Source organism: Microcaecilia unicolor, chromosome 13 (genome assembly GCF_901765095.1).
Source record: "Microcaecilia unicolor chromosome 13, aMicUni1.1, whole genome shotgun sequence".
In the NCBI taxonomy this organism is placed as follows: domain Eukaryota; kingdom Metazoa; phylum Chordata; class Amphibia; order Gymnophiona; family Siphonopidae; genus Microcaecilia; species Microcaecilia unicolor.
In genome coordinates this window covers 54,090,998-54,104,568 of record NC_044043.1, presented here as the reverse complement: position 1 = coordinate 54,104,568, position 13,571 = coordinate 54,090,998, and the positions used below count along the sequence as shown (strand labels likewise).

At 46.4% G+C, this 13,571-nt stretch overlaps 1 protein-coding gene across 1 annotated transcript in view; it reads right to left on the bottom strand.

The window, feature by feature from the left end:
* Nucleotides 1-466: 466 nt before the first annotated feature.
* The window catches only part of LOC115482384 (transient receptor potential cation channel subfamily V member 3-like), a 74,736-nt gene continuing 61,631 nt past the window's right edge, over nucleotides 467-13,571 (bottom strand). Inside the window, 2 exon segments of the mRNA XM_030222132.1 lie at nucleotides 467-662; nucleotides 13,302-13,438. Coding sequence (XP_030077992.1) covers nucleotides 467-662; nucleotides 13,302-13,438 — 333 coding nt within the window.

Below are 13,571 nucleotides of genomic sequence, written 5' to 3'. Positions count from 1 at the left end.
CTTCCTTCTTAGTCCCACGCTGGCCTCTCTCGCGATCCGGAACCAGCTCTGCCCCTTAATTTCAGCCGGTTCCTTTAAATGAAAGGGATTCCCTGGCCCTGCGTCGGCAACGTGCGTCTGACGTCAGACGTCAACGTCAGACACCGACGCAGGACCAATCAGCACTCGGACTCCTCTTTCCTCTTCTTCCCTGCCGGGCCCGAAAACCCCCAGCGACGCCAGGCCTCCCAAAAAGAAATCGCCGCTCTACACGCCGCCACCGCTTCCAAAACCTCCGATCAGCTGAACAGCTGATCGCCGCTCTTTCCTTGCACTCCCTTCCCCCGTAACGGCCCCGATACCAGCGCACCCCAACAAAACACGTGGCTGCCGGATCTCCCTCCATAAGCAGCCCCAGGTACGTTTATTTTAACCCCTTATGGGTTACAGTAGGATGAGCTTAGCATTGATTTCACAAGGCCCAGATTTAGGAATAGGTAGTGTACGCATCTGCTTCTGGTACCAAATTTTGATAGGTGTCGAGCATTGCCACTGCTGCCATGTCTCCTTCCAGGTCCACATCAACAATTCCAGCAATAAAATTCAGCTTGAGGCTATGAGTCATGTGCTCACTGGCCCTGTGGTGCCATACTCTTTGCATGGTATCCATGGTGACAAGAAGCCTGTGCATGAGAAGGAAGAGGGATCCTGCTGGACCAGTCAGGACATGAGGCTCACAGGCTCCATGTCAAATTTTGTTGCTAATGTGAGGAGGGCCTTACTAAAAGAGGTGCTTATCATCATTTTCATCTTGTTTAAGTTTGTAATCAATGTGCTGCTGGCTTACCAGAGTATACAATTTCCTCTTCTGAACCAGGAAATGCAAGGGAGAGGAAAAGACTGATAAAGCCTCTCCCACGAGTGACACTGTCAGTTTTGATTGGTACATTTTGAACTTCAGGGAACAACACAACCAGTGTTGCCAGGTGGGCGGTTTTATCGCCCAATTGGGCGGTTTTCCGCGACCCGCCGCGGGAAATTTTTGCCCGCGGCGGGTTGCGGTTTTTTGGGCGGTTTTTAGGGCTTCCGGGCGGCTTTTTGGGCGGCTTTTTGATTTTTTTCGGCCGCGGGGGGCGGGGTTAGTGACGTTTTTGGGCGGGGTTAGTGACGTGGGAGGCGGGGCCGATGACGTGGGAGGCGGGGCCGATGATGGGGAGGCGGGGCTGATGACAGGGAGGCGGGCCCGATGACGTGGGAGGCGGGGCCGGTGACGGCGGGGGCGGGGCCGTGACGGCGGGGGCGGGGCCGGTGACGCGGGGGTGGGGGTGTCAGGGGCGGGGTTTGTGTTTGGGCGGGTTTTGGGCTGGTTTCTGGCCTGGATTGGGCTGGAAAAAAAATTTCTACCTGGCAACCCTGAACACAACAGGACTAGAGAGAAAGCAACATCAGTTGGAGGAAGAGCTGGCTGTTAGAGATCCAAAGGACTGGATCGCAGAAGAGTGAGGGGCTGGCTGGGAAAAAGGGAACAGAGCACTGTTACGACTCCTGAACCCTAGGAGTGAATTCTGCAAAGACTGAGTTTCCCTGAATTCTCAGCTCCAAGACTCTTTGAGACAGATGCACTAAACGTTTTTCATCGTTAAATGAGCCCTCGGGGAAGAATTTCCGATCCTTTCCATGCACTTAAGCCTATTTTCCGACGACAGTAGCAGCTAACGAAAACGGAATGGAGATGAGCAATTAGTGTGAAAACCCCATTGAAACGACATGCACTAACCTTTTCCGATTGCCTTTACGCAGGAAAAAGGCAGGAAAACTAACGAGAGGTCTGGACCTCTCGTTAGGACAGCTCTGTGCCAGGAAAAAGTGTTAAGTGAAAAAATAAACAAACTTTGAGCCAATCCCAGCGCATTAGCAGAGCTAAAAGCGCTGTGATTGGTCCAAAGGACCTCAGAAAACACATAAAAAAATAAAACTAAAAAAAGGATCGGGAGGGGGCAAGGGCGCTCATCAGGAGCGTCCTGTACGGACGGCCTTGACCCCCCCCCCCGCCGCTGCTCCCCACTTTCCGCCGCTCCCCCCACCCCGAAAAAGCAAAATTGTAGCAGCCCCTGCCCCCCTCCCTTCCTCACTACTCTCAGCTCCGCCTCCCGACATCCTCCGTCTGTGCCCCGCCCCCTTTGGGGGTCGTCGCCGCCATTCCCCTTCTCCATCGGGCCCCCCTCCCTCTTACCGGGCCCGTGCAGCGCCTCTCTCCTCTGTCCGAAGGCGCTGCACGGGCAAGAAGAACGCTGAATCAGCTGATGCCTGCCTTCGCGATAGAGCGTCTTTCTCCTCCTGGGCCCGCCCCTGTCTGACGTCAACACTGACGTCAGACAGGGGCGGGCGCAGCAGGAGAAAGACGCGCCATCGCGAAGGCAGGCATCAGCTGATTCAGCGTTCTTCTTGCCCGTGCAGCGCCTTCGGACAGAGGAGAGAGGCGCTGCACGGGCCCGGTAAGAGGGAGGGGGGCCCGATGGAGAAGGGGAATGGCGGCGACGACCCCCAAAGGGGGCGGGGCACAGACGGAGGATGTCGGGAGGCGGAGCTGAGAGTAGTGAGGAAGGGAGGGGGGCAGGGGCTGCTACAATTTTGCTTTTTCGGGGTGGGGGGAGCGGCGGAAAGTGGGGAGCAGCGGCGGGGGGGGGGGCAAGGCCGTCCGTACAGGACGCTCCTGATGAGCGCCCTTGCCCCCTCCCGATCCTTTTTTTAGTTTTATTTTTTTATGTGTCAATTCAATTTGCCATGTGCTTGTGATTTGACTGTTTGTGGCATGCGCAGAGCAGCTAACATAACGCTTGGCTGCTCTGCGCATGATTTGGGGGCCGATTAACGATGTGTATTGTGATTCTTTGATACATTGTACGTTTCAATACCGATTCCAGCATGTGTGACTTTTTTTTTTGGTGCATTTTTCGTTATTTTAAAATCGTTAGGGACTTTAACGATTTAGATTTTTTTACGTTTGGTTGCTGCATCTGCCTCTTTGTCTGGGGCCTGCAGCCAAGCTACATAACAGCAACAAGTTTTCTATCTCCAGAGCAGAGACAAAACAGACATCAGAGTGACTGCACCTGGTTTACAAAACTGCTAGCACAAGGTAGCAAAGAACTGCTTCACTCCTGTTTTGTTCTATACAAACCCCTAAGAGACACAAAGATTTGTTTACATTTCTCCTTCTTTATAATTTGTCATGCCAAGCTCCAAGACTGTTCAGCAAAATTATCCACATTACTATCCTTGGAGACATTATAACACAGTTGAACTTGTTTATAAATAATGCTTTGCAGGAACATTTCTAAATACACTCAAATGTTATGCACAAACGTATCTTTTGATTTACTTTCAAACCATTTTTACTGCATTTCTCAACTCAAAAGATAACCAATACTGAGATCAACAGGCAACCATTTAAAAGAGAAATATTGATCAGAAATTCCCAATTGAAACCCATCCCTCACTCCCCTTAAAAAAACCCTACTTCTTCCAAGACTTGAACCACCACCTGAATATATGCGACTAAACATCAAACTTCTAGCTGTTGGAAATTTTACCTATAAATAAGTTCTGTTATATACGTTTGCAGTTCTATTTTAAAGGAAAGTATACCCAGTTATTGAATTGCTGTACTTGAGATAATTTGGAGTGTATGAGGTATTACTTAAGCTGTCGAATGGGATATCACACAGAATACCTGAAAGCTCACACAGGTCCTCGGATACTGATTTCCAGGAAGAAGGAAAACTACTGTCTCACAGCTTACTCCCTCATACATAAGGGTGACAGAGCCCCTTTCCTAGTAGACACTCCTGCTTATAATCGAACGAGAAAAACGCCCAAGTTCCGACCTAAATCGGGAGATGGATGTTTATCTCACAAAAACGAATAACGCAGTATAATCGAAAGCCGAACTTGGACATTTTCAACTGCACTCCATCGCAGAAGCGTACAAAGTTGACGGGGGCGTGTCGGAGGCGTGGTGAAGGCGGGACTGGGGCATGGTTATCACCCAAACAGAGATGGGCGCCTTTCGCCGATAATGGAAAAAAAGTATGCGTTTGTAGCTAGAATTTAGGGCACTTTTCCTGGACCCTGTTTTTTCACGAATAAGGCCCCAAAAAGTGCCCTAAATGACCAGATTACCACTAGAGGGAATCGGGGATGACCTCCCCTGACTCTCTCAGTGGTCACTAACCCCCTCCCACCACAAAAAATGATGTTTCACAACTTTTTATTTTCACCCTCAAATGTCATACCCACCTCCCTGGCAGCAGTATGCAGGTCCCTGGAGCAGTTGTTAGGGGGTGCAGTGGACTTCAGGCAGGTGGACCCAGGCCCATCCCCCCCTACCTGTTACAATTGTGCTGCTTAATGCTTAGTCGTCCAACCCCCCCAAACCCATTGTACCCACATGTAGGTGCCCCCCTTCACCCCTTAGGGCTATAGTAATGGTGTAGATCAGGGGCGTATCTGGAATCTGGCGGTAGGGAGGGCCAGAGCCAGAGAGGGGGGGCACATTTTTGCCTCCCTCCCCCCCCCGCCGCCTCTCTCCACCCCCTCCCCGCCGTCAACCCTCCCCCGTTGCTTACTTTTGCTGGCGGGAGGCCCCAACCCCCGCCAGCCGAGGTCCGACCCGCAATCTCCATATTTCGTCTTCCTCCGTGGCCATGTGCTTCAAGGAAGTAACGCTGCAGTGCTGATTGGTTGAATCCAGTTCGGCGTCTGACGAAGCACATGGCCACGAAGGAAGACGAAATATGGAGATTGCGGGTCGGACCTCGGCTGGCGGGGGTTGGGGCCCCCCGCCAGCAAAAGTAAGCAGCGGGGGAGGGTTGACGGCGGGGAGGGGGGCCAGGGCGAAATCTGCGGGGGCCCAGGCCCCTGTGGCCCCACGCAGATACGCCCCTGGTGTAGATTTGTGGGCAGTGGGTTTTGAGGGGGATTTGGGGGGCTCAACACACAAGGGAAGGGTGCTATGCACCTGGGAGCTCTTTTACCTTTTTTTTGTTTTTGTAAAAGTGCCCCCTAGGGTGTCCGGTTGGTGTCCTGGCCTGTGAGGGGGACCAGTGCACTACGAATCCTGGGCCCTCCCACGAACAAATGCCTTGGATTTATTCGTTTTTGAGCTGGGCACTTTCATTTTCCATTATCGCTGAAAAACAAAAACGCCCAGCTCACAAATTGTTGAATAAAACATGGACGTCTATTTTTTTCGAAAATACGGTTCGGTCCGCCCCTTCACGGACCCGTTCTCAGAGATATACGCCCATGGAGATAGACGTTTTCGTTCGATTATGCCCCTCACTACGGCCCCGATATTCAGACCACGGAGATAGCCAGGCTGTCTCCCGCGGTTGGCGCTAAACCTGGATATTCAATTCTGGTCTGTTTCCGATGACCAGCATTGACTATCCGGTTTAACTTTGGGTGGTCCAACTTTAATCAGCCAACCTGATATTCAGCGCTGGCCTGTTAAGTCAGCCCGGCCAAAGCTATTCTAGCTATTGTGGTGGCCTTACTTGCCTGATCCGCTTTTGAAAATCTGGGATAGCCAGTTATATCGCGCAATATAACTTGCTATCCTTAAGCCACTAACCGGTGATATTCAGCGTCAGATAGCCGGCTATCTGGTACTGAATATTGCTGGATAGCCGCTTAAGTGCTGTTGTAGCGGCCTTTTTGTTTTAGAAATCGGACAGTATTTGTCAAAGGGCATACAAAGAGGGGCATAATCGAACAGGGATGACCATCTCTAAGGGCACCCATCTCTAAGGACGTCCTGGTGAAGGGGCGGGGAAACCCGTATTATTGAAACAAGATGGGCATCCATCTTTCGTTTCGATAATACGGTCGGGGACGCCCAAATCTGAGGATGTCCTTTGCTATTTATTTATTTAGATTTTGCTCACACCTTTTTCAGTAGTAGCTCAAAGTGAGTTACATTCAGGTACCCTGGATATTTCTATGCCTTCATCCCTGCAATGGCAGTTGAGGATGTCCTTTGATATGCCTCTGTCTGTTTGATGGCAGTTGAAGACGTCCAAAGTGTGGATGTTTGTGAGGACATCCATGCCTGCTATACCCTCTTTATTTATTTGGATTTTGGATCACAAGTAGCAACAGTGGGATTTGAACTAGCCACCTCTAGATTGCAAGGCTAGTGCTCTAACCACTAGGCCACTCCTCCACTCCACTCAAGCCCTTGAAATTTGGCCATCTCTGTGTGTGTGTGTGGGGGGGGGCAGTTGAGGATGTCCAAAATGTTTGAAAGAAGGACGTCCACGCCCTTGTTATGCCTTCACTGACACACACATACCCCCCCCCCCCCCCCGGACCTGCATACTGCCCCTCCCCCCACAGGAATGGCCAAATTTCAAGGGAGTGGAGAGGAGTGGCCTAGTTAGAGCACTGGTCTTGCAATCCAGAGGTGGCTGGTTCAAATCCCACTTCTGCTACTTGGGATCCAAAACCAAATAAATAAAGGGGGTCTCACAGGCATGTACGTCCTTCTCACAGAAACATCCAGGCATGGATGTCCTTCTCACAAACATCCACATTTTGGACGTCTTTAACTGCCGTCGCACAGACGGAGGCATAGAAATATCCAGTGTACTTGAATGTAACTCACCTTGAGCTACTACTGAAAAAGGTGTGAGCAAAATCGAAATAAATAAATAGCGAAGGACGTCCTCAACTGCCGTCGCAGGGATGGAGGCATAGCGAAGGAGGTCCTTCACCCATACTCTAAAAAAAAAGACAAAAGTTTTTAAAGTAGTTTTTTTCAGGGTAGGAGGTGGTTAGTGACCACTGGTGGAGTCAGGGGAGGTCATCCCCGATTCTCTCCGGTGGTCATCTGGTCATTTAGGGCACATTTTTGTGGCTTGGTCGTAAAAAAAAAGGACCAAGTAAAGTCGACCAAGTGTTCGTCAGGGGCGCTCTTCTTTTTTCCATTATTGCTTGAGGATGCCCCACTGTTAGGCACGCCCCAGTCCCGCCTTCACTACGCCTCCGACACGCCCCCGGGAACTTTGGTCATCCCTGCAACGGGAAGCAGTTGGGGACACCCAAAATCGGCTTTTGATTATGCCGATTTGGGCGACCCTGAGAGAAGGACGCCCATCTCCCGATTTGTGTCGGAAAATGGGCGTCCTTTCCTTTCGAAAATAAGCAAGAAAGAGACCCAAGGCTACACTGGTATTGCAGCTGTGCTCCGGGACCAGAGTGTAATATAATAATAGTAATAATAATAATAAAACTTTATTTATAGCCCACTATATCTGGAGCAATCTAAGCGGGGAACAAGGCCACATACAAAATAAAATAATACAAACATAGTAATAAAAAAAACATCATAACTAAACAAAATTATACTATACTACAACAACGAAAATGTACTATAATGTAAGTTCAAATACCACTGAAAAGCAAAATAATATCATATCTGGTGATCCATATGCCTGAATAAACATATGGGTTTATAAGACTTTTTTGAACTGGGCAATATTCTGCATTGTACAGAGCTCAATAGGCAATGCATTCCATAACTTAGGGCCTTTAATATAAAAAGAAATAGAAGATCTACATTCTTCTAAATGAACCTGCCGAAAAGAATGTACTTCAAGTTGCTGTTGTTGCTGTTTTGAGAAGATCTTAGGGAGCAAGAAGGTTGATAACATCTGAAAGTTGCACTGAGTGTTGAGGAAATACAACCATTCAATATTTAATAAAACACAACAATGAAATTTTAAACTCAATGCAAACTTTTATAGGGAGCCAGTGCAAAGATTTCAAAATTAGAGTCACATCATCATAATGTGATCCCCCTTTAATTACTCTCGCTATAGAATTTTGAACAACCTGAAGAACTCTCAACATATTTCCTGAAATTCCTGTTAACAACCATTACAATAGTCCAAAATTAGACAAACTATATATTGAACAATCTTATGAAAATTTTCCACTATAACCAAAGGCCTAATACGTCTCACAATCTTTAGTTTATAAAAGACCTTTGAAATCACATTTTGAACCTGATTTTTCATAGACAATGTGGTTTCAAGTTGAACTCCCAAATTCCTAACCTCTCGAAGAATTGGAATATTAACAGAATTCATATTAAATACTTTAGAGCAATCTACTCCCTTTGTACCAGATAGAAAAAGAATTTGAGTTTTGACAATATTAAGCTTTAGATTATTTCCTTCCATCCATTGTATAATCTTCGTAAGATAAAATCTCAGTGGTGAAAGTATCTTCAAAAGAAATTTCAATAGGCAATACAAACTGTATGTCATCAGCAAATAGCTTGTATTGTACACCTAAACATCTCAACAACATACATAACGGTAAAAGAAAAAGATTAAAAAGTACTGCTGAAAGGCAAGAGCCCTGAGGAACTCCTGTTCAGCATTCCATAAACTCTGATTTTTCTAATCTCACAAATACACAAAACTTCTGTTCTGTCAAAAAAGATCTAAACCAGCATAACACAGTGCCAGACGGTCCTATCGACTGTAATCTATTCAACAAGATGTAATGATTGACAGTGTAGAAAGCTGCAGAAATGTCCAAAGTAACTAACAAAAACTTAATTCCCTTGTCAGAGTGCAGACCGACATACAGCGTTTTGGCAGAGACAAGCGCAGCGACCCATCGCATATGATATCTCTGTTAACGGTTTATTTACTGAGAGTTACCTGATTTCCAAGGTATTTTACATGAAGGATTCATAGACCCCTGACGCAGGCCTTTTTGGCCGAAACACGTCATGTGTCGGGTTGTTTTATTGATTTGAATAAAGACCTTGTTTAGAAAGACGCCAACTGTGAGAGGACCCCTTTTTTTGGATCCACTGTTGTTCGTTTGTCGTTTGTTTAACAAAGATATCAACAGTGTCTCTGTATCATGGTCTTTTCTGAAACCAGATTGGTGCTAATCCAAAACTCTTTGTTGTTGAATAAAATCATCTAATTGCTGAAACACAACATGCTCAATCAGTTTTGCGAAAAATGGTAATGAGGAAATTGGACGATAACTATCAATATTGGTCTGATAAAAGCCCTCCCCTTACCGATCCCATAGCGATTCGGAAAGGAATGGGCATGCATGAAGGAAATCGCATGCAAATGAGCTGCTCACTGTTAGCTCATTTGCGCACAATTTCCTTCCTAAGGAATTCCTTCCTGCTCTGTGCATGCCAAAGGCGGCTTCATACATGCAGATAAGCTGCGTGTATAATAGCCGTCTACAACCTTAGAAAAACACAAGTCCAGGTGAAAACGTCCAAGTGCTCATCAGAGATGTTTTTTTTTTTTAAGAGTATGGGTGAAGGACATCCTTCGCTATGCCTCCATCCCTGCGACAGCAGTTGAGGATGTCCAAAATGTGGATGTTTCTGTGAGAAGGATGTCCATGCCTTTGCTATGCCTCTGATACCCCCTTTATTTATTTATTTGGATTTTGGATCACAAGTAGCAGCACTGGGATTTGAACTGGCCACCTCTGGATTGCAAGACCAGTGCTCCAACCACTAGGCCATTCCTCCACTCCACTCCCTTAACATTTGGCCTTCCCTGTGGGGGGAGGGCAGTTGAGGACGTTCAAAATGTTTGAAAGAAAGACGTCCACGCCTTTGTTATGCATCTGCTGATACACACATACCTCCCCCCCAGACACCTGCATACTGCCCCCCCCCCCCCCGCCACAGGGACAGCCAAATTTCAAAGAAGTGGAGGAGTGGTTAGAGCACTCGTCTTGCAATCCAGAGGTGGCTGGTTCAAATCCCACTGCGCTAGTTGTGATCCAAAATCCAAATAAATAAAGGGGGTGTCATAGCAAAGGCACATTTGCCTTCTCACAGAAATATCCACATTTTGGAAGTCCTCAACTGCCGTCGCAGGGACGGAGGCATAGGAAGGATGTCCTCAACTGCTGTCAAAGGGAAGGAGGCACAGCGAAGGACATCCTTCACCCATACTCTAAAAAAATAAAAGACAAATGTTTTTAAAGTTGTTTTTTTCGGGGTGGGAGGTGGTTAGTGACCACTGGGGGAGTCAGGGGAGGTCATCCCCGATTCCCTCCAGTGGTCATCTGGTCATTTAGGGCACATTTTTGTGGCTTGTTCGTAAAAAACAGGACCACGTAAAGTCGGCCAAGTGTTCGTCAGGGACGCCTTTCTTTTTTCCATTATCACTTGAGGACGCCCATCTGTTAGGCACGCCCCAGTCCCGCCTTCACTATGCCTCCGACATACCCCCGGGAACTTTGGTCGTCCCCGCGATGGGAAGCAGTTGGGGACGCCCAAAATCAGCTTTCGATTATGCCGATTTGGGCGACCCTGAGAGAGGGATGCCAATCTCCCGATTTGTGTCAAAAGATGGGCGCCCTTCTCTTTCGAAAATGCCCCCGAAAGGCAAAAAAGGAGCTTTTAATGTTTTCACTATACATGGATGAACACTGTCCAATCTACAAACTGGATTATTAACAATCATCTTTTCTAGTTGTAACTCTGAAATCACTGAAAATTTAGACCATAATTTGTCATCACTCACAGGTTTATATATTTCAACTGGAAAAGGATTATTCTCAAACTGAGAGACTATCTTCTTAACTTTTGAGCAAAAACCATTAGCAAAATCTTGCGGAGAAAATGCCAGACTCAGACTATGTACTGATGTTACATTTTTTACAACCGCAAAAAGTTCTTTTGCTGACTAGGGGGGCTTCATCTATTCTTCTAACAATAGAATTTTTGAACACTCCTCCGAAGAGAATAATAAGACTGCAACTGAAGATTATAATTTTCTAAGGTAGACATTTTATCCAGGCTCTCTCTGCTCGTCTAAGCTGACGCTTCTTCATTTCAACTGATCATTATACCAAGGCACATGATTTGACCATGATACTTCACGCAGATGGGTAGGGGCAATTTCATCTAATGTATCTTTTAACCTACTATTCCAATCTTCAAACAGACTAATAACATCTTTAACAGAACAGTTTTTTCCCCAAATTCACTTGTAAAGTCTTTCTTAAATCAGCTAAATCATAGTGACCTCTAACCATTAATTTAACCTTTTGATCTCTACATAAAGATGAAAATCCAATAGAAAGACTAAATTGAACAAGAACATGATCAGACCAAGGGACTGATTCATGCTCTTTAAAAATAATTACATGCTCTTTAAAAATAATTGTTCCCAGAGGGTAATTGTGATCTAGAAAAACAAGATCAAGCAAATGCCCTCCAGAATGAGTTTTTCCCTTAAAGGTTGTGACCATCCTAACAAATCTAAAAAATTAATAAAGAATAATACACCATTATCATGAGTAATATCAACCTACAAATTAAAATCACCTACAATAACAGTCTTATCTTTAGGCAAATTTAAATTTTTTGATAGTTCAATAAGGGATTAAGGATCAGATAGCAAAATTCCAGGAGCACAACAGCACCATAATATATTAAGAAAAGGAGATATTAACAATAATAAATCAATACCTAAGATTGTTGGTAACTCTGTATTTACAAAAGAAATACTATCATGATAGATAATGAGCACACCTCCCCCCATTTTATCTAATCTCGGTTGAGACAAGACCAAATATGATGGTGGATATAACTGATTTAAAATAACCAGATCTTCAGGTTTTAACCAAGTTTTGGTGATACATGTGGAGGGGCATAATCAAACGGGGTGTTCAAGTTTTGCTGAGGATGTCCTCACAGGATGTCCCCGCGAAGGGGTGGGGAAACCCGTATTATAGAAACAAGATGGGTGTCCATCTTTCATTTTGATAATACGGCCGGGGACGCCCAAATCTCAACGTTTAGGTCGACCTTAGAGATGGTCGTCCCCGATTTTCAGCGATAATGGTAACCGAGGACGCCCATCTCAGAAACGACCAAATCCAAGCCCTTTGGTCGTGGGAGGAGCCAGCATTTGTAGTGCACTGGTCCCCCTGACATGCCAGGACACCAACTGGGCACCTTAGGGGGCACTGCAGTGGACTTCACAAATTGCTCCCAGGTGCATAGCTCCCTTACCTTGGGTGCTGAGCCTCCCCAAACCCCCCAAAACCCCACTCCCCACAACTGTACAACACTACCATAGCCCTGAGGGGTGAAGGGGGGCACCTACATGTGAGTAAAGTGGGTTTCTGGTGGGGCTTAAAGGGCTCGCTGTTTTCTCCACTAACTTAACAGGTGGGGGGGGGGGGGGGGTGGAGGTATGGGCCTGGGTCACCTGTCTGAAGTGCACTGCAGTACCCACTAAAACTGCTCCAGGAACCTGCATGCTGCTGACATGGAGCTGGGTATAACATTTGAGGCTGGCATACAGGCTGGCAAAAAATATTTCTAAAGTTTTTTTTAGGGTGGGAGGGGGTTAGTGTCCACTGGGGGAGTAAGGGGAGGTCATCCACGATTCCCTCTGGTGGTCATCTGGTCAGTTCGGGCACCCTTTTGAGGCTTGGTGGCAAGAAAACATGGACCAAGTCGGCCAAGTGCTCGTCAAGCACGCCCTTCTTTTTTCCATTATAGCTTGAGGACGCCCATGTGTTAAGCACGCCCCAGTCCCGCCTTCGGTATGCTTACCACATGCCCCCGTGAACTTTGGTCATCCCCGCGACGGAAAGCAGTTGAGGACGCCCAAAATCGGCTTTCGATTATGTCGATTTGGGCGACCCTGGGAGAAGCACGCCCATCTCCCGATTTGTGTCGAAAGATGGGCGCCTTTCTCTTTAGAAAATAAGCCTGATAATGTCAGGCACAACATCAATCAATAGATCATAAAGAGTTGGAACCTTATTTCTTACAGACCTAGCATTTACTAACACAAAATCCAAAGTAGAATTAACTACCTTTCTCACAGAAGGCTGCAAAGGAACATCTGTAACAACTTTTAAGGAATGAGGCTGTTTTTTAAGTGGCACTAAATCCCCATATCTGCCATGACCTGTAATAACTGGAATATGAGTAAAACACATTTTCACTGTTATTTAAAGAAAGATATCCTCAAACACTCACATCCACTCTAAGTCCACTTTAAGAAGCACTCAAAGGAGCTCCTTAATCTTGCTCCTTTATCGGTGCGACAAAGCAGGCGCTCACTCTCCAGAATGTCATGCTTCTGGCAGTAAAGATGAGGAGGGTTGCCAGGAAGATAAGAAGATTTGAGAAGGGGTGATTGGGGGCATCTCCTTTCCGATGACTTCTGGGCACTCACAATTTAAAACTGGCTTTGCCATCTTAAAGTTATACAATGAAAAATAAACCTGCCCACCTTAAGCATGTTCTTCTGTCATCCTGCCCATATGGGGTAACTCCAACTTTACTGTTTGATTTAATCGTTTCCTTCTGAAGCCACTTTGCCAGAGCCTTTGGTAAGTCCCTTTCCATGTCCAGTATAGTCATGGCTCTCTGGAATTTAGAAGAGAAATGGGTTACATTCACTACAATAGTCATCGATAGACCATCAGAGGAAGGGGTTCCTGCTCTTTTCAGTAGTAACTCATGATGAGTCTTTCTGCAATTGCGTTTTTCCCAAATTATG